Source organism: Bidens hawaiensis, unplaced genomic scaffold, assembly GCF_021521415.1.
Source record: "Bidens hawaiensis isolate Kalapana, Puna unplaced genomic scaffold, B.hawaiensis_p1.1 tig00024469_1, whole genome shotgun sequence".
Classification (NCBI taxonomy): domain Eukaryota; kingdom Viridiplantae; phylum Streptophyta; class Magnoliopsida; order Asterales; family Asteraceae; genus Bidens; species Bidens hawaiensis.
In genome coordinates this window covers 281,459-302,355 of record NW_027493868.1, presented here as the reverse complement: position 1 = coordinate 302,355, position 20,897 = coordinate 281,459, and the positions used below count along the sequence as shown (strand labels likewise).

Below are 20,897 nucleotides of genomic sequence, written 5' to 3'. Positions count from 1 at the left end.
TGCTGGAATCTTATTATTATTATAAGTGTGGAATCAATGAGCCTCGGGGAAGACGAATTCGAGCATGTTTCCATGGCTGGGTTATTCTCTCCAACCATCTGGACCCGGACACTGTCCAGTGGTCTCTTTGGAACCCGAGTACCTCTAAGTTGATTGATCTCCCACCTCAATTTCGTACTTATCATGCTTGCTGTTAGTCATCTCCTCCTGGTGATCCAGGATCGGTTTTTCTGTTTTTTATCAGAATCAACTCCTAACATTGTTTTTTGTCGGCTAGACCATAAAATAGAATGGACTGAGAGGTCATGCTGAACAGATCTGGAGCATAAGCGGTGTAGATGATCGTATCCTAAAATGTCCAACTTGCTGCAATGGCAAAGTATATGCCATGACCTTGGGGCCTTATTATAGGTTTGTTATAGAGGTTGACATTGTGGTTAAAGCTAGTAAAGAAGTTGTGATAAGTCTAAAGCCGGTTGCGAAAGTTCCTCATACTTCCCCTTTTAAGTTTCGCACCATCTATTCTTTTTTGATAGGATGCAGTACAGAATTGTTCTACATTGAAACAAGTTTTAAAGATGAAATGACGATTGTCGAGGTGCGTTTGTTTAAGCTAGATATGACTGGTATGATGTGGCAGGAACTAGAAGACCTCAAAGATGCTACGTTTTTCCTGGATTTATCTTCATACTCGGTATTCTACAAGTCCGCAGTTGGCTCACAGATCGGGGGTTGTGTTCATGTTCTTGGTCTGAAGAACAAAATAATCTCATTAGAACAATGTCTCTATCTCCAATGCCGTATTTGCCAAGAGAAAGCCAGGTGTTATTATGGGCTATGCTTGAATGCAGGTATGGCTTTTATTTTAGGTACATTTCTTAAACAAATTGTAGCTAGAATGTGTTTACTTATCATCATGTTTTGCGTAGGTTGTTAGAAGCTAACTGTCATAAGATAGTCATAAGATCAGTTAGCCGTGATGAGGCTGAATTTGATAACACAAGAAGTGAGTCACACCTGCTCAATGTTCCATTTGATATTTTGCAAATGGTTTCTGAGCGTTTTTCTCACGCCGAGATCCAGAGTTTCCGTGCTACATGCAAACGTTGTTATTTAGCAACACCATTATGGAGACCGCAGATGTATTCACCATGGCTTTTGGTGTTAAACATTCATAGAGGCACTCTCACTTTCATAGATCCAATCTGCGGTAACGAGTATATTAAAAAAACACCTCTAAAACTCAAGGGTGATTACCAGATATTATGTTCCAGGTATGGTTGGCTGTTGATGTCTAAATTGTATGGATGGGAATTGGTGTTCTTTAACCCGTTTATAGGTAAAATCTGTACGCTTCCAAAGGTGGCTTGTTCTTTTGAAAGCATTTGTTTTTCAGCACCACCAACTTCCCCCGATTGTATGGTTGTTGGATTCGCAACATATGAGCCCTTTCATGTCTACATCCACTTTGTGTCTCGGAAACTGCCATCATGGCAAGGGTATCGTTTGGATTTCGGCACTCATGCTCCATATTCTTTTCACCTTCCTATATTCAGTGGCCGGGATATTTATGCATTGTGTAACAATAGAAAAATTGCTATTTTTAGAAACATTGGCAAAGAAGATTTCTATTGGGAGGTTGTCAAAGACAAAGCCCTTAGAAGTTGTTGCAAACATCGGTCAAAGTTATATCTATCAAAATGTGATCAACATCTTTTACTTGTTATTGTGAGCGATGTTGGAACATCCATCGAGGTGTTCAAACTAAACGATTCTACAAAAGAATGGGAGAAAATAGATAGTTTAGGAGCACACATGATTTATATTTCTGGATCATCATGCATCTGCCTTGAAGCCAAATTACCACAAACGAGGAACACGATCTACTTTCCAAGATTATTACGCAAGTCGCATGTGTTCTATTCTCTCGAGACATGCAGGTATCACACATTTAATAGCAAAATTATCCAAGAAAGTTTCGGTGCCAATTTACACGGGACTATGCATCATTGTGACCCTCTTACATGGATTGAAAATGGTGGGTTCTAAGATAAGAGTACGTGGCGCATTAGACCTCTCGTAAGAGAACTTGACTATATTGCAATATACGCCAAGGAGTTTATAAAGTTTCAAATGAGTTAGCAAATATTAATTAATAGATTACGATGATTACAGTTTTAATGTTAGGACTTCCTGCTATTAATATTGGCCGCTATATTGTGCAATTTCGTAGCATGAGTACATAGGAAAAAACAACGAAACAGTTTTGATACATTTTTACTTATGCTACAACTATATTTTTGGGTAAACTTTCATCTACTATAAGTGTCTAAGGTAAACCGGGTTAAAGGTCGAGTTAGATTCAATTCTTCTGAACGCGTCATGAAGCACAGGCCATCCACTAGCGCATTCATTAAGTGGATATGGTGTTTGGGTAAATGCATCACGAGGTCAAGAAATAAAGTGATTGTGATCATACGCTACCCATATAATATTGTACAAATACATATATTCATAACTAGTCACACCAGTAACCAATCAAAACATGTCATACAACTATATATATCCACAACTAGTCACACCACTAACCGATTAAAACATGTCACTTTATTTCAAACCATGTTCAACCCGCATAAGTAAATTCAAACGGAGTAATATTTGAAACAAAAGTGCTTTTGTACCATAAAGTATACCAAGTACTAGTGCAGTACAAACACCATTCCGCTGTAGTAAGGAAGCAGATCAATATCGGCCGAACATAATCGCTATTGGTACCGATATTCATTTTTAAAGTTTATTTTCTACAATTTATGAAACTATATTGTAAACTAAGTTATATTCAAAATAAGGTATTTTTTAACAGAGTTGAACCGATACAAACAAACAACATTTAAATAAACTTTATTTAACACCAGTTACAATATGCGCATATGACCCACTAGTTATACAGATGAGACAGAACTATTATTACAAATTCTTTGTTATATGTAACTTTTTTATCGGTGGGCATCCTATAAACAAAATTATCCGTACATTAGGTTCATTACTGTATTTTGGTATATAAAGTTGTTAACAAAATTATCAGAAAACAAATATTTATGAATGGTTCAGCAGGAAATTCATTTTTTTAATAAAATGAAAGAAAATACACTTTTTTTATTCATTTAGTTAGATGAACGAATGAATATGGATGTATTTTCTGTTCGTTCGTTTATGTTTGTGTGTATATGTTTACAGACTTGTGTATAATATCATTTATAAAACAACATACATCTTCTCAGAAGTGAATGAGGCCCAACACACTTGATAAACAAACTATCAATATGGCTAAATGGTAGAGAGTGTCACAATTTCGTTTGTAGTCCAACGGTTAGGATAATTGCCTTCCAAGCACTTGATAAACAAACTATCAATATGGCTAAACGCAGTTACGCAGTTTATGTTTAATATTTTAAAATGCTTAGCTCAATTTTTTTCGTTGTTGTTTACTTCCCGTAGTTGTTTACATTCATGCAAAAATCGGCGGGTAGCATATTATATGGTTGTAGATTTTGGCTGGTTGAAGTTCACGCGAAAACATAAATGCATAAAACCCCAACGCTCGACTCTTATCATTTTACACTTTTAGGACAATCCAAAGCCAACTCGTTTTGACTAGTAAGGCATCTTTAATGGTGGGGTTAAGCACACCTATTTTCCTGTCACATAGGCGGTGAGGCTTTTTCCAGTTTTACGCATAGTACTATGAAGCCATTGTAATTATTAGTTATTTTTTTAATTGATTCAACGGTCAATTTTTATTAAAATAAACCACAAAACATCATCACCAAAAAACGCAATGGGGGGGGGGGGGGTTACAACGAAAATTCCCCACCCGTAGCGGTGTGGGGGGGGGGCATTTTTGACACAAAATGGCATGGGTGACACCCAATATGTTGATTCATTATGCTTCCTCATTCGTCTTAGGTTGTTGGTTATGTTTTGGTTTTGCATATCCTTCTTGCTTGGATTCCCCTGCATAGTTGAACTAAAATTGCAAAAGTGCAGTGACTGAAAGCATCCTTGTGATCAGAAGTTGATAGATGAGCTTAACTCAAATAATAAAGAAAAACTTTTATTTCCTCTTATCCTAGAATTTCAAGTAAGTTTTTGAACTTTACGTCACAAGTTTTGGATTCTTAATTATATGCATTGAAACTGGTCGGATCATGTTGAGTCACGGTATCTACTGTCTTATAAGTTATTACAATTTTTTTGTTCATGTGCATATTAATACAAGCACTTGTTTGATAAGTAATATACTAAAAATGGTGTGTTAATTACACTAAAATGTACATATTATACTTTAAATCTTTAATATCATTCAAGAAATGGTATCAAATATATCATTATATCAAGTTAATATGGATGGAAATCACCGACTATGTATTAACCAAAAGCTCTCTCTTTTTCTTCTGAAAATTTGCATATGTGCTTTCCATTATTCATAGATTTTACGATAAATACTATAAAAAACAAACATACTTTCTGTTTTTCTCATAAAAGTCCTTCAACAATTTTTTGCATGTTAAAGTCCCTTCGCATGTTGAATTTGAACAAAAAAGTGACATAACTTATAAAAACGTTTTTTTTGTTTATGTGGCATATATGCTAAGTATTCACGTTCTGGTCGACGGTTTTTAGTTTAATCCGTTAGTAGATTTTTAATATTCGAAAAAGGAAACCGAACCCTTGAAAAATAAAAGCGAACCGAACCGTTACTAACGATTTGGTTCTGGTTTGTCGATCTTCTAACAACACTCATTGGTATGCATGCTGTAGAAAGGTTTGTGTGCATTGTCAGCATTGACATTATTTGAACCTGAAGTTACAGACTTAAGAAAAGATAAACTTAAAATAATAGCTTGTTAGGAAGATATTAAGAAAAGAAAAGAAAAAGACAAGTAGTCATATGATACTGATTTTGTTTTTAATTTACATTCAATATGTGTATCATTTTCCTAGTCTATTTTATCTAAACTATATTATAGGATTTTATTATACGAAATAATTATATCGTGCTATGCATGCTATAAGAGTATGTATGTTTATGAACCAATTTCAATCACATTCATGATTCATCTACCCAACACAATCAAACCCACTTATCAATGTTGAGTTTTTGTTCAAACTAAAATAAATATCAACACCACTGAAAAATATTTAAACAATAGTCAAATGCAAGTAGCCGGTTTGGGCAATAAACATTAAGACCTAGCTCTCAGTACCAGATATTTTAGCAATTGGCAGAAGATAGACCGTTAAATTAAAACGGAGTCAAACTGTTAGTAACGGTTCAATTTGGTTCGCTTTTATTTTTCAACAGTTCGGTTTTCATCTTTGAATATTAAAAACCGTTACTAACGGATTAAACTAAAAACCGGAACATGAATACCCTTAGGGCGCGTTCGTTTCACGGAATGGAAAGGAATTGGAATTGGAATTTGCATAGGATTTGGAATTGGAAGGAATAGGATTTGGAATCCGAACATTCCAATAGAAATTGGAATTTGAAGGAATTGAAATCAAATTCCATTCTTGATGTGTTCGTTTAACAAAGGAATTGGAATCGAGTTTTTTTTTTAACGAGAATAACGACGGAAACATTTTAGTTTTTTTAGATTTTTTATTTTTTATTTATATTTTGTGTTATGATTTTTTTAATGATTTTTTTAAGCGTTTTCTATCAAGATCAAAAACCCCTCAAAAAAATATTCAAAAATAATAATAATAAAATTATAACTCAAAATATAAATCGAAAACAAAAAAAGTAAAAAAACCAAAATATTTTATTCGTTGTTCTCGTTAAAAAAATAAAAAACATAAAAATAAATAAAAAACCTCGAGAAAAGATTCTAACGAATTCACTTGAAATCCTCCACATCTTGGAATGATTTAGAATCCCATCATTTAAAGGAATTTAAAGGAATAGAATTCCAATTCCAATTCCTTGACAACCGAACGCATCAAAAAGAAATTAAGATTCCAATTCCAACGAAACGAACACACCATGTCATGGGATTTTAATTCCAATTCCTTTGAATTCCCACGAATTCTGTGAAACGAACGCGCCCTTAGGGCACATTCATTTCACATAATGGAATGGAATTGGAATTGGAATTGATATAGGATTTGGAATTTGAAGAAATTGGATATGTAATCTGAACATTCCAATATGAATTGGAATTTGAAGGAATTGAAATCCAATTCCATTCTTGGTGTGTTCGTTTGACAAATGAATTGGAATCAAGTTTTTTTTTCTTAGCGAGGATAACGGTAGAAACATTTTGGTTTTTTTAGATTTTTTGTTTCTTATTTATATTTTGTGTTATGATTTTTTTTATTTTATCTATATTTTTTAATTTTTTAGGGTTTTTCTATTAAGATCAAAAACCCCTCAAAAGAATATTCAAAAATAATAATAAAAAATTCATAACTCAAAATATAAATCGAAAACAAAAAAAGTAAAAAAACCAAACTATTTTATTCGTTGTTCTCGTTATAAAAAGAAAAAAACTCGAGAAAAGATTCCGACAAATTCACTTGAAATCTTTCACATTTTGGAAGGATTTATAATCCCTTTTTTTAAAGGAATTTGAAGGAATTGAATTCAAATTCCAATTCATTGACAACCGAACGCACCAAAAGAAAATTAAGATTCCAATTCCAACGAAACGAACATATCATGTCATGGGATTTTAATTCCAATTACTTTGAATTCCCATGAATTCTGTTAAACGAACGTGCCCTTAGTATTATTATATATATGCAGCATAAACAAAAAAAAATGTATTTATAAGTTACACCCCATTTTTTTTTAAATTTAACATGTAAAAGGACTTTAATATGTAAAAAATTGTTGAGAGACTTTTATGAACAACAAAAAAATATGCCTTTATATATATATATATATATATATATATATGGTTATTTACCCTAGATTTTAACTTGTTTCACTGTTTCCGTTAATTTAAATAACCAATCTGACATGAGGATGGATGGTTGTACATTCACTAAATTAATCAAAATAAAGCAATATGTATATTAAGATATTTTTCATTCTTCAAAGATTTCATTTAAATAAGTAGTTTTAGTTGGGTCGGTTTTCTTACGTATAGTGGGTTTCTGTCACGTTAATCTCTAGATAGACCGATTCATGAGCTTCACTTTGGAACCTAATACTCCATGACCGAGTTAGTAAACCGTCAGTGATACAAATAAACGTTGAAAAAAGATATTTTCCATTCAAATTCTAAATTGTTATTTATTTGTTTTATCTTAGTATAACAATAACTTATGATTGGACGTTTATGCATTGATAATAAGTGGATATGGTTTTTGGGGAAATGCATCACGAGGTGATGAAATAAAGTGTTCATACACTCCCCATGTATACATACAAATACAAATATATATAATCCACCAATGTAGGGTCAAGTTTCCTTCAATTAACACAAAAAAATCTTCAGATCCTTTCTTCATGGGCTTTTGATTTCATTCCACGTCTTCAATCTCTACTAAAGCTTCAAACTTTATTATATTAACAGTTTCTTGACATCTTATGATATCTTTGCAATGGATTCTCTGCGTGTGCTCAATTCTTACTCTGCCACCAAGATTCCACAAACCCACTTACCAAAGCCATTCAGATTCTTTTATCTCAATCATCGGCAACGAACTTTAGGGCTTTCAAACCCTGTATTTACCCATCGTCGTGGTCATAATTTGGGGTTACGACTGCAATCGGTTCCCATTGTTTGTGCTGTGTCCACCCAGACCAGGTTTTGTGTTCTTTTATTGGAAATTTGGTGTTAATTTTGGTGAATCTGAGGTTTTTTGTTACTGCATATAAGGTGTTTGATGAAATGCCTCAGAGAAATATGGTGTTTATTTGAAAGAGAGAGTGTGCCATTTTTGTATGTTTTTAGAATTTTTATTAATTCATACCATTTAAGGTGTTAAAATGATCAAACTACTTAAAAGTTTTAAACTTTATCGGTTTTCAAGCGTGTTAATTTGAACATTTTTTTGTACATTTGGAGACCTGTGAATGTGATGTAACTAATTTAACAAGAATGTGTTTATCGTGTTGAACTCGAAATTAATACCATTAAGTAACCATGATGACAATAAACATGGGAAAGAGAGTATGCCATTTTTTTGTATGTTATAAAATTAGATAGTTCATACTTTTCTCTCACCCATGAAATTGGCATTTTTCTTTTGGATTTTGCAAGTTTGAAACTTTTTCTCACTGGGAAGTTTGTTTTTACCATTGACGGGTGTTGAATGATCGAAGTTACGTAAAAAGTATTAATCTTTATCTGTTTTTCAATATGTTAATCTGAGCATTTATATGTACACTTGGAGTCCTTTGAATGCAATGTATTAATATAATGAGAACATGTTTGTGATGACAGAAAAAGGTATGCAAAACTAATTTAAAAATGTATGTTCTTTTCCAGAGAAGAAGAGACAGGGGAAGCAAAGATGAAGTCAAAGACAGCTCGTGGGATGGTGCAGCTGAGTCTGCGGTTAGACCATCAAGTCAAATTTGGTGAGCACGTTGGAGTGTTGGGTTCAACAAAAGAACTCGGTTCATGGAAACACAAGAAACAGCTAAACTGGACGGAAACCGGTTGGGTTTGTAACGTGGAATGTAAAGGCGGTGAAACTATCGAGTTCAAATTTGTTGTTGAACAACTAGACAAAAGCATGGTTTGGGAAGGTGGCGAGAATCGAGTATTGAAGCTCCCGCAATCTGGGAATTTTGAGATTGTTTTGCATTGGAATATGACTAATGAACCCGTGAATCTGTTGCCTTTGGATAGTAATGAATATGAGGTGGAAGTGGAAAGTGTAGTCGAGCAAAAAGATGATAACGGGTCTATGGTTTTAGAGGGTGCAACGAGTCCGTTTGTTGATAAATGGCAAGGGAAAGAAGCATCATTCATGAGATCAAATGAGCATGCAAATAGAGAACGAGAGAGACATTGGGATACCTCTGGGCTGGAAGGGGTCGCATTAAAGTTAGTTGAAGGTGATAAAAGTGGCAGAAATTGGTGGCGAAAGGTACCCTTTTGGCTCATGTTGAGATGTTATAAAGTCACAATAATCAGTGTTTAATGTTTGTGTTTGCATTAATGTCACGTGTGAAGCTTGAAGTTATTCGTGAGCTAGTGGTTGAAAGTAAGGATGGGACCGAACGTTTGGATGCTCTGATATATGCAGCCATTTATCTCAAGGTCTTGTGTTCATTGTGCATCATTTATTTCACCTATTTCGTTTTGTTAATTTTTCTTTATTTTTTATTTTATTTTTTACTGCAGTGGATAAATACGGGTCAAATTCCTTGTTTTGAGGATGGTGGTCATCACAGGCCAAATAGGCATGCAGAAATTTCTAGGCTTATATTTCGAGAATTGGAAAGAATATCTAGTAGGAAAGATACTTCCCCACAGGTGATTAGTTCCATTTGCTTGTATCATTAATAGGCCTGTAAATGAACCGAAACGTTCAGTGAACCGTTCAGCGGGAGGTTTGTTTATGTTCATTGTATTTAATAAACGAACGAACATGAACAAAAACTTTTGTTTGTTTAGTTAAACGAATGAACAAGTTCATTTTCTTAAGAAACGAATACGAACAAGAAAACCCTGTCCATTTAATTGTTCGTGTTCGGGTGAAGTTAAACGAACAAACACGAACATGCTCCATTCGTGTTCGTTCACAAGCCTAGTCATTTTTTTAATAGAAATGGGCCAACAAACGGTAAACGGAGAACATAAATATCATCATCATCATCATCATCATCGTACTCAGTATATCCCACCAATAGCAAAGCTATGGTAGGGTCTGAGGGGGGTAAGATGTAGACAGCCTTACCTCTACCCCATGGGGATAGAGAGGCTGCTTCCGGTAAACGGAGAACATAAATATATGATGTTAATAAATAAAACCTTATTTAATATGCTTTTATTTAACAATGTGCAGGAATTACTTGTAATTCGAAAAATTCATCCATGCTTACCGTCATTTAAAGCAGAATTCACTGCATCAGTTCCTTTAACTCGAATAAGAGACATTGCTCACAGAAATGATATCCCACATGACCTCAAGGTGATAACATAACTGAACACTTAGTTTTTATGGGTATTTTGGTCATTTAACACCATGCTAACTATTTGGATATTGCTTATATTCCAGCAAGAAATCAAGCATACAATACAGAACAAGCTTCACAGGTGTGCTGGCCCTGAAGATCTAATTGCAACTGCTGCAATGCTTGAAAGAATCACCAAGAAACCGGGAGAATACAGTGAAGCGTTTGTTGAGCAGTTTAAAATATTCCATCATGAACTCAAGGATTTCTTCAATGCTGGAAGGTTTGCTATTTCACCTCGTTTTGGATCCCGTTTTCCGTTTCTTTACATCTAGTCAATGGGTCCCACAATCACTTCATCATACTTTTTACAGCCTTACTGAACAACTTGATTCAATCAAAGAATCTTTTGATGAAAAAAGTAATGCTAGACTTTCATCATTCTTGGATTGCAAGAAGGTAACAGATCTTTTCTACATATGTGACAAAAAGCACCGATGTTTAATGAATGTTTTAATTTGATTTTTGTAGGCTTTGGATAATTTCCAAGGAACACCTGATATTTTGAAAGGCAATGGGATAGAAATATTAATCAATACCATACAATCATTAAATGGTCTTAGAGAAGTAATCACAAAAGGTCTTGAAAGTGGTATCCGTAACGACGCCCCTGATACTGCAATAGCAATGCGCCAAAAGGTCACATGCTTTTCTAATTGTTTGGCAACATCTTAAAGTTGTTTTTTTATTATTTTATTTCTTCAAGTTTATTATTTCACTGATTTGGGATTCAAAGCAGGACCTTTAGGATAAAGCTATACATTGAGAAGAAAACCTCATTCTTTGTAAATCTTGTTTTTTTGTATTTTCAGTGGCGTCTTGCTGAGATTGGACTTGAGGACTATGCATTTGTTCTACTGAGCAGGTGAGTAGTATGTGTGTGTGTGAGTTTTCTTTTTTCTTTTTTTTTTTTTTGGGGGGGGGGGGGTTGTCTGCACACTATGCAAAGCTCAATATGTGTGACTTAAAAGGTGTTCTTTGGGCAAGGTCAACCTAAGTCAACAAGGAAATCTCAGTTTCTTACATTATATTGATGAATCTTGCAAAGTGAAAATGTTTAAATGAAGAAAATGATCAGAACACTAACTTACATGTCTAGCCTCAAAACCATTACTAATGTCATTTGGTATATTACGTTTGACTATGATTGACATTTGTAGATATCTCAATGCACTTGATGCTGCGGGTGGCCCCCAATATCTTGCAGAGACGGTTAATCAAAAAAATGTTAACTCATGGAATGACCCAATTAGCACCCTTGTTGTTGGCATTCGTCAACTAGGCTTATCCGGGTGGAAACTAGAAGAATGTAAAGCAATTGAAAACGAACTTCTTGCTTGGAAAGAAAAAGGTCTTTCGGAGAAAGAAGGTAACTTTTCCTTTTTACTATCTTTCTTTTAAATGATATAGTGTACCTTGGTTCAACTAACAAGCAACAACCATTGTGTGATTTGTATCTATTCTTAAGGTAGTGAAGATGGGAAGACTATATGGGCATTAAGGATTAAAGCGACGTTAGATAGATCTAAGAGGCTCATTGATGGATACTCCGAAGCACTTCTGCAAATTTTCCCTCCAAAAGTTGAGGTACCATGAAAATACACTTTATTTTGTTTGATATTCATAAAAATTGCAACTTTCCTTTTTTGTAGAGATGGTAACTTTCCTAACTGTTATTCTTGTTTTTATGTGATCAATTAACCAAAGTCTTTAGTGTTAGGATTACACTTCATCCATAGAAATAGATCACCTTATATTGTCACAACTGGAAGAATTTCAATGTGGAATGTCTAATATAAGTAGTAGTGTGTTGTTCGGCTTAGGTGTATTGTCATATAGGTAGCTTTTACATAGAATTTGGTCTACATGTGTAAATTAAAAAACTTGCCCAAAAATTGTTATGTGATCTATACCCTTTAAATATTCTAAATTTTGCAATTCTTCATCCACTTTTTAACTACTCCATAATGTTAGCTGGTTAGCCAATTTAGAAGCAATTAGCTAATTATCTTTCCTTGAATACCCCTATCATATTCTATCCATAATATGAAAGTTTTCTCAATCATGATAGTGTGTCAATATCCATCTATTTCGTGATGGTAAAAATGGAAAAGGGGAGTTCTAAAATATTTTCAGATTAACTAAACTAGCCTTATGTTTCTTGTAGACGTTGGGCAAGGCTCTTGGAATACCTGAAAATAGTGTGAGAACATTCACCGAAGCAGAGATACGTGCTGGGTAAGACAGAAGCTATATATACTAGATAACATTGGAGGAAAACGGGCGGGTCATGCGGGTTTGGTATCGGGCCATATTGGGTAATTTTCGGTACGTATTAAAATGAATTTCTTTTGTCTCCAGTATAATTTTTCAGGTTTCCAAACTCTGCACTGTGCTCCTAAAGGCGGTTAGGACCACACTCGGGTCTCAAGGTTTTGATGTTCTTGTTCCTGGGTTGGCTCATGGAATTTTGATACAGGTGACCTTATATTATTAAACTTGTATGTTAAAATATGCAACTCTTTAGTGAACTGAACCACCTTTGCATTTCTTCATATGTTATTTTATCAGGTTGAAAAAATAATACCGGGCGCACTACCATCATCTGTTGAGGGACCTGTTATTCTTGTGGTCAACAAAGCCGATGGTGACGAGGAGGTAGAGGCTGTGTGTGTGGATTTTGCGTTTTCGAATTAGTTATCTTGTTGTGAGTTTAAATAATGTATGAATAAATACATCTGCTTATGATTATACAACCAATTATCAGAATCCAGAACTTTTCAAACATTTAATTATCATATTATAAATTTATAACTACTTCAAATAACAGAAGCACGTCAAACACTATCTTGTATGGTTAATAATTTACAATCTCATAGGCATTTTATGCAATTTGCAGGTAACAGCTGCAGGGAACAACATAGTGGGAGTTATTCTGCTTCAGGAGTTGCCTCATTTATCTCATCTTGGTGTTCGAGCCCGACAAGTAAGTCTTGTATATACTTTTCCAGTAATGGATTAGGTCTCCCAATCATTATATATTTTATTTTCTCCATTTTATCATAATTACATTTCTTGTAATTACTCAGGAGAAAGTTGCATTTGTGACATGTGAAGATGATGATCAAATTGCTACTATTAAAAATCTAGAAGGGAAATATGTGAGGTTAGTTTTTGTAAACATACAAACCCTTTTCTTTGTGATTCGTTACTTGTAATATAAAGTTTGAACGATGGATGTGTTATCGGGTCAAACCATCATTGACCATCTATTATGATGCAGGTTAGATGCATCACCATCGGGTGTGAAAGTAACTCCTTCCTCCAACGAGGACCGAATCGATAAACTTTCCGTGAACACTTCATCTAACGGGACACCGACTGGTTCTGTTCCTAAGCCTGACTACTCAAGCCAGGTAGTAAAAAGACTTTCTTGACCCTGATGCTGATGATGAATTGCACTTCTATATATCTAACTAGCACAATTTGTTTTGTTTCATTAAAGGGTGTTTCTACTGGCGACATTATAGCACTTGCTGCTGCAGATGTACAAACCTCGGGTGCAAAGGCAGCTGCTTGTGGTACCTTAGCATCTCTTGCTGCAGTTTCTGCCAAAGGTTAATAAAAAAAAGCATCTTTCTTGATCTTTATATAAAATATCAAGAATGGTATTATAGATTTATATCCATTGATTAAAAAGCATGATATATTTTTTTTTGTTTTGGTTACAGTTTATAGTGATCAGGGAGTTCCAGCTTCGTTTAATGTTCCAAATGGGGCGGTGATTCGTTTCGGGACCATGGAACTTGCAATAGAGTCAAACAAGTCAACGGAAGTTTTTGTATCATTGCTTGAACAACTCGAAACAGCCAAAATGGACAGTGGTGAGCTTGACAAATTATGTACCGAGCTGCAAAATTTAATTACGTCCCTGCAACTCCCGAGTCAAATTGTTGAAAGTTTAGGGAAGGTGTTCGAACGGGATGCTCGTTTAATCGTTCGGTCAAGTGCTAATGTAGAGGATCTGGCGGGAATGTCCCGGTCTGTATGACTCGATACCCAATGTTACCCTTTCGAATATTGCGAGTTTTGGAAACGCAGTTTGTCGGGTGTGGGCGTCGTTATACACGCGAAGAGCGGTTTTGAGCCGGAGGGTGGCGGGCGTGCCACAAAAGGCAGCTTCAATGGTGGTTTTGGTCCAGGGGATGCTTTCACCCGACCTTTCGTTTGTGCTGCACACGGTAAGCCCAACAGACAACAACGCTAACTTGGTGGAGGCAGAGATTGCACCGGGGCTCGGGGAGACGCTAGCGGCAGAAACCCGAGGCACCCCGTGGCGGCTTTGTTCCGGGAAGTTTGATGGGGCGGTTCGGACACTAGCGTTGCTAATTTCAGTGAGGAGATGGCGGTGTGGCGGTGTGGCGGATGGGGAGGTGGTGCACTTGACCGTTGACTATAGCAAGAAGCCGTTGACTGTCAACCCAGTTTTCCGACAGCAGCTGGGGCAGAAGCTTGGTGCAATCGGTTTGTTCCTTGAGCGGAAGTTCGGGTGTGCTCAGGACGTCGAAGGATGCGTGGTCGGTAAAGGCGTGTTTATTGTTCAGACACGACCGTGTTTATTGTTCAGACACGACCGCAACCGTTGTGAAGAGTTATGGCTTATAACATTGTACTAATAATAATTATGATCTTATCTAACTGTGAATCTGTGATTGCTAGTCATGTAATATAACAAGCATAATAAGTAAAAGTGTATAGTGTTTCATTCATTGCTTTTATGTCACCTATAATACATATAAGTATTCTGTAAAGTTGATTAGACATATATGTGCTTGAAGACTTGTATCAGTTCCTATCCCACCACCCGCCTAGCGAGCTCTACAACACCGCAGTTACCCGTTTCACACACAAAATATACTATCAAGTATTATATAAGAAACTCCACACAGCCTCATATACTTAAAATTTCAATTTCTTTATGTACATATATCCCTATAAAAAAATAAATAAAACCTCACACCCACTCTATATATACAATCATATCACAACACTACTTCCTGAGGAAAATCCAACAATGCAAACTTCACATGAAGACCAATCTTACCACCATCCATCACCAGCTTCGCTGCAGTTACCAACCAATGGCCCGGCATATCATGCGACCCACGAACCACCTCTTCAATATCCACATACTTCCTCATTTTAGTGGACCGGATCGGGACCGGTGGTCCCTCAGGATACACCCCTGAGTTAAGCGTTGCGGGAAGCTGCTTCGGTGCATCGGCTACTGACCGTTGGGTGAAAGTAAAAGTCGAGCTCAGGTTCGTGAAGATGCTTGACTTCCGGCTTGCCGTTGGTGCATTGGCCCACTCGGTTTTCCTTATGGTGCATTGAGGGAGGTGGGTGTAGAGTAACCGAAGGTGTAACACGTTTTTGGGCCATTTTCCTTTGGTTACGAGCTGGGCCCCGGTGACAATGAAGACTCCACCGTTTTCTTGTGACACTAACCAGTTTGGGTCGTGTTTGACTGCGGATGAACATATGTTTGCGTAACTTTTCCATCTGATCGGTTCCAGAAACTGAGCGGCTGGCTCGTATTCGTCTGAGCCACGCCACATGCATGGTCTTTTTGCTAATGGTGTGTGTGTCATAGGATTGGGAAGGCTTGAGAGATGTTGCACGTGGATTGCTAATCGGTTGTTTTTCTTTCCTTCTAAAAATAGGCGTAGACCGATGATCGGCTTTTTGCTGGTTAAAACCTGAAAAATATTAATTATATAAGATTTTTATTAAACTATATTAGATGTAGGAAATTCAGTGGGCCAGGCTGGTAATGAGTCATTTCTATGTATTTGTTGAATCAGGTCACGTTGTTGGACTGCATAATTTGTCATCAACATTTAGCGTGAAAGGTATAGTTCAAAGACAGTATTATTACAACAATAATGTAAATCCGTTGGACAATTTCATATATAGTATGTATGCTTGAAAACTTGCATAATATTGTATATCCTAGCAAAAAAATAATATCAAATATACCCGTTTAAATACTACAAAGTTCATATTTACTCGTTTTATCGAATACAATGACTAATATGACCGTTATACCCTTCTCTTTATCCTTAAGTCTGACATCCTAATGCAAGTTACAAGGTAAGGGTATAAATGCCATAAATTTGAAAATGGGTATACTTGGTATTCAGTATTATAACATTTTGTGCGGTAAAATATGATATTATACCAAGTTTTGAGGGGGATATAGGATATTATCCTTGGATAAAAACAGTTTGCGGGGTCGTCTGTATTTAAACTAGACATTGGATAACTTTAAACATGTTTGACCCGTTTGACCGGCTCCTTTTTTTTGGCAATACTTTTATTTGACCCTCATAAATATAAGTAAACGGGCCAATGTTTCTACCACTAATGGCTTAGATGCAACTTACTTGAGTTGTACTAAGGTACAATTTTGGGCCCATGAAACCAAACTGAAGCCAAGGATATGAAGTCTTTCTTTGTTGATGTCGAAGAGGCAACTCGCAAAATAGAGGGGCCCACTGTCGCGGAACTTGGAATTCCAAAAAATATTGTAAATCTTCGAATGGGGGCTTGTCTGGATTTCACAATTAATACCGTCGTAAATAGCCAGTAAAACTTCCTTAAATCAAAGGACCAACAAAGAAATATAATATTTATAATATATGACCTAATGTACTTCAAGTAAACAAAAATCAAATTGGTTTAATTAGAATTTGTATAACTTACAACGTAAATATAAATTAATCGCATGGCTAAGATATCCACTTCCGGGAACCCCATTAAGGAGAGAAGTAATCGGTACAAATTTGAAACGTATTGCTTCGGGACTCGCACCAACTGTTTGCAGCCATTTGGAGTGACTGTCTGAAAAGACATCCCCGCCCCTCTTAGACCCGATAATCGTCAAACCCTGTTCCAGGTTAACTCATAAGTCAGATATATTGTTATAGGTCAAACGGGTCAGATTTGGGTTTGGTCAAATGGGCTTGACTGACCCGCCAGCCATTTTCAACTTACATCTTTGCTTGAAGTTTCTGTGATGTTGGTGAACTGCATGGTGTGTGGCTGCAACATACGGCTAAAAACCTCTGGAACCTGTAAAATAAATTAACAAATATTCAAGAATATGTTGGAAAAGTAAAAAAGATGGAATTTTTAATATGTGTAACGATTTAAAAAATATACTTTTCGTTTTCCATCTTTTGATTTCCTTTCGGGTAAAGAAGGACTTGCTCCATCTGAAAACAAACAGTCTCCAAGATCCTCTAAATATCCTCTAAGCTCGGTTGGTGAAATTGTGGATGACGGTTTCTGTTTTACACAAATAATATCTTGACCGCCGACACTCATCCCTACTATAATGTGGGTCCCGTATGTCTGAATAAACCTGCCAAGCATGCATATATATATAATAACCAATAAGCATCCACTTTATAGCATCTACAATTAGAAATAATATAATAGCTTGTAGATTTTTTTACCTGGCTAATAATGCTGGATTCCAATGAGTAGGAACCGCCTTTTTAACTTTATTGCAGAGTACTAATGGAGATGCTGTAAGGTGTAAAGAGTATAGAGAGATATAATAAGCATCAAAAGCAAGATGTTTAACTTCTGCAGCATCGTTTAACCATGCGCCACTTAAATCAAAGAACGCATTGAAGTACCCTGAAGGCACTTTTCCTTGTACTGATGCGTTTTGATTAAGTAACTCCGACATCTGCAAAATAATATTATCGAAAAAATGAGGAAAAGAAATTCTTGGTTAGCATGAAAAATGGCATGTTAAGGGTCAATACCAAATCAATTCAAGGTTTATCTTTAGACTTCACTTTTTAAACCATTATACTTCATTTTTTTTTTTTTGCAAATAAACTACATGATCAACCGATAATGAGCAAATTTTAGACAATATGTGTTTATTTTCTCTTTATATGCATATATGCAATCCCATTATACTTACTTTTCATTGCGAATAACTACATGTTAATGAACAAAATTTAGACAGCATGTGTAAAGAAAGATGTGTTTTTTTTCTTTCTTTTAATGCACATATGCATTCCCATTATACTTGGTGTTTTGTTGCATATAAACCACATGTTAATGAGCAAATCTTTAGACGATACGTCTCAAGAAAGATGTTTTATTTTCTTTCTTTTTATGCATATGCATTCCCAATTTTGTCGAAACTGAGTTCTTTCTTGCAAAGTATAGTGCTGTTACATATTTTGCATCCAAATCATGATTCATGTTCAAACGAAAGCAAAGCCCAATACACCAGAAACACAAATCATATGCTTTCACAGTTTCACCATGTAACCTATGTTCAAGAAATCATCCTCAAACAAAAAAAAATGCATCTAACACATACATAAAACTCCAAAAAAGATTATACAAAAAATTTGGATTAAATTTCAATCAACTCAAACTCTGAGAGTTTGCGTTATATGTTTAGGGCTCATATCTAACCAAAGTTCAAATTTTAGACAGTATTTTTTTTCCCCTTATTTTTGCGTACACATTCACAATTTTGTCAAAACTGAGCCATTTCTTGCAAAATATTCAAAAAATAATAATAATAATCATCTAAAACACACATTAAACATAAAAAAATTCACCAAAAATTTAGATTAATTTATTTTTTAATAATTTAGGGCTAATATCTACCCAAAGTTGAATACTTTTTCCAAAATTCTAGATTGATATTACCAAAAACTTACATTAGATTTCTTATCATACCAAAATTCAACTTGTTATATGTTTTAGGGCTCATGTCTACCCAAAGATGAAAACTTGTTACAAAAAAATCACAAAACATACCTGATTAAACTCCAAAACATCAGATTTAAACCTAACATGTTCTCCTTTATCACAATGAATATCCACAGACACCCCATCGATGACTGCACCACTTCCAGGCAACACAATATCCCTCTTTCTTGACTCATCAAGCTCCACCAGCCGCCCACCACCCGGGCAACATTTCGCAAACTTTAGCCTGAAATCGCTTGCGAAATCAAACCCATATCCTAAAGACTCAAACGCTCGTTGTTCTATCGGTTTTTCTGAGTAATCCATCTAAAAAAGAATTGGGTTTGGTTTGGTTTGGTTTGTGGGTATTGAATTAATATTATGATGGGTGGGTGTGAATTTAATAGGGGTGTAATTAAGTGGGTGTTGAGTGTTGACTGGTGATTAATTGCAGAGGTAAAGATTGAAGGAGAAGATGAAGGAGTTGAGGGTTGGTTTGTTGTACTTTGAATGATTGATGATTTATTTTCACCAAGAGGGTGTTTGGATTGTTTGATTATTATTATTATTATTACGGGTACTTTTAATAAGTCAAAATTATTACAACTTAATAATTATTTAAGAAATACTAATTCTGTCTCAAAACCTGTCGGGTATCTTTTTTTTTTGAACAACCAACAAAATTTTTATTTTGTTCCACTGGTGATTAATTGCAGAGACTCGAGATTGAGACCGGAGACCCACTATGAACAAGGTCATTTCTCTTCTTCCACAGACACCAAGTCGCAACCAAACAAACTGTTTGGAATACTTTTGCTTTCTTATACGGAAGCTTGGGGAATTTATGAATTTCCAACAAGTCGCGAAAACTAAACAAGATGAAAGTAGGCACCTTACACCATTGAAAGATAATGCTCCGCATGGATTGAGCAAGACCGCGAGAAACAAAAACGTGCTCCACCGACTCTTCAACTTCTCCACAAATCGGGCATAAGTTCGAGCTAACCGGGATATTTCTTTTGCTTAGCTCTACAAAAGGTGGTAACCTCCCCAAATCTGCCCGCCATGAGACAAAGTTAGTCTTCCGAGGTACTAATCGACTCCAATCAAACAAGAAACCAGGGGTAGACATCTCACTTTCTATCATCTTGTCTTTAACACTCCGGACCGAAAATTCACCTTTGTCACCGCACGTCCGCACCACTCGATCATCCCCGGGTTTTATTAACACCCCTGGCACAAATGGAACCTGTCGGGTATCTACCGAGTATATTTGTAAATTATTAAAAAAATTATGTTGGTATATCTATACATATGGTAGGTATACGTATAGTTGAAATAAATACGGTATATGTTCTTAAAATGGTATGCATACTTAAAAGTTAAAACATGTAAAAAGAGAATGAGAATTATATCATGTATGTAATCAGGTAAATGGGTATATATTATTAGGTGATTGAGTGTAGGTAAATGGGTAGATCACCGTATCTCACGAATGTCTCATACCCAGGGAAGAAAATTCAAAAGTAATCTCATTTCTGGTCTCATACATGATTACTTGATACTATATCTGCCCCAAATGTTTTAGGTATTTTCATGGGATTTAGGTTCATTGTCATCGGTAGATGGCACTTCTAACTTTTCCAACTGAGGTTGTATCTATCATCAAAGGTTAAAGTTATGAGTGTTATTGACCATGTTGTTGGTGCATGTAACCGTCGACAAATAGGTTATGGTTTATATTATTAAAATCAAATTCGCTATATCAAGTGAATAACTTTAGATTATACATTTTAAGTTAATTTCAACTTTACAAAATTTTTTAAAATAAATAATTGTTAAGATGTTGATTATTTTTTTCGAATGATTAGCATAATTACTCTTTTAAGTATATATCAGATATTCT

General features: G+C 35.4%; 3 protein-coding genes and 1 pseudogene across 3 annotated transcripts; 3 read left to right on the top strand and 1 right to left on the bottom strand.

Annotated features, from left to right (window-relative positions):
• The first annotated feature begins 388 nt into the window (after nt 1-388).
• LOC143569415 (F-box/kelch-repeat protein At1g57790-like) lies at nt 389-2,049 on the top strand. The gene is made up of 2 exons (XM_077055337.1): nt 389-822; nt 930-2,049. Exons 1-2 carry the CDS (start codon nt 389-391, stop codon nt 2,047-2,049), a joined length of 1,554 nt encoding a protein of 517 aa, XP_076911452.1.
• A 5,534-nt stretch (nt 2,050-7,583) lies between these two features.
• Nucleotides 7,584-14,397, top strand: LOC143569402 (phosphoglucan, water dikinase, chloroplastic-like). Its single transcript, XM_077055328.1, has 19 exons — nt 7,584-7,820; nt 8,505-9,111; nt 9,198-9,284; nt 9,369-9,500; nt 10,033-10,158; nt 10,246-10,424; nt 10,516-10,600; nt 10,673-10,840; nt 11,014-11,066; nt 11,362-11,570; nt 11,670-11,788; nt 12,369-12,439; nt 12,563-12,680; nt 12,773-12,859; nt 13,101-13,187; nt 13,291-13,367; nt 13,485-13,617; nt 13,707-13,818; nt 13,933-14,397. The coding sequence occupies exons 1-19, from the start codon at nt 7,615-7,617 to the stop codon at nt 14,250-14,252; spliced, it is 2,976 nt and encodes a 991-aa protein (XP_076911443.1). The 5' UTR covers nt 7,584-7,614; the 3' UTR covers nt 14,253-14,397.
• Nucleotides 14,386-14,877, top strand: LOC143569414 (phosphoglucan, water dikinase, chloroplastic pseudogene; annotated as a pseudogene).
• A 290-nt stretch (nt 14,878-15,167) lies between these two features.
• Nucleotides 15,168-19,469, bottom strand: LOC143569396 (MACPF domain-containing protein At1g14780-like). The gene is made up of 7 exons (XM_077055323.1): nt 19,061-19,469; nt 17,722-17,960; nt 17,426-17,627; nt 17,258-17,335; nt 16,967-17,150; nt 16,648-16,814; nt 15,168-15,960 (listed from the first exon to the last, which is right to left on the bottom strand). The coding sequence occupies exons 1-7, from the start codon at nt 19,316-19,318 to the stop codon at nt 15,244-15,246; spliced, it is 1,845 nt and encodes a 614-aa protein (XP_076911438.1). The 5' UTR covers nt 19,319-19,469; the 3' UTR covers nt 15,168-15,243.
• Nucleotides 19,470-20,897: the final 1,428 nt, after the last annotated feature.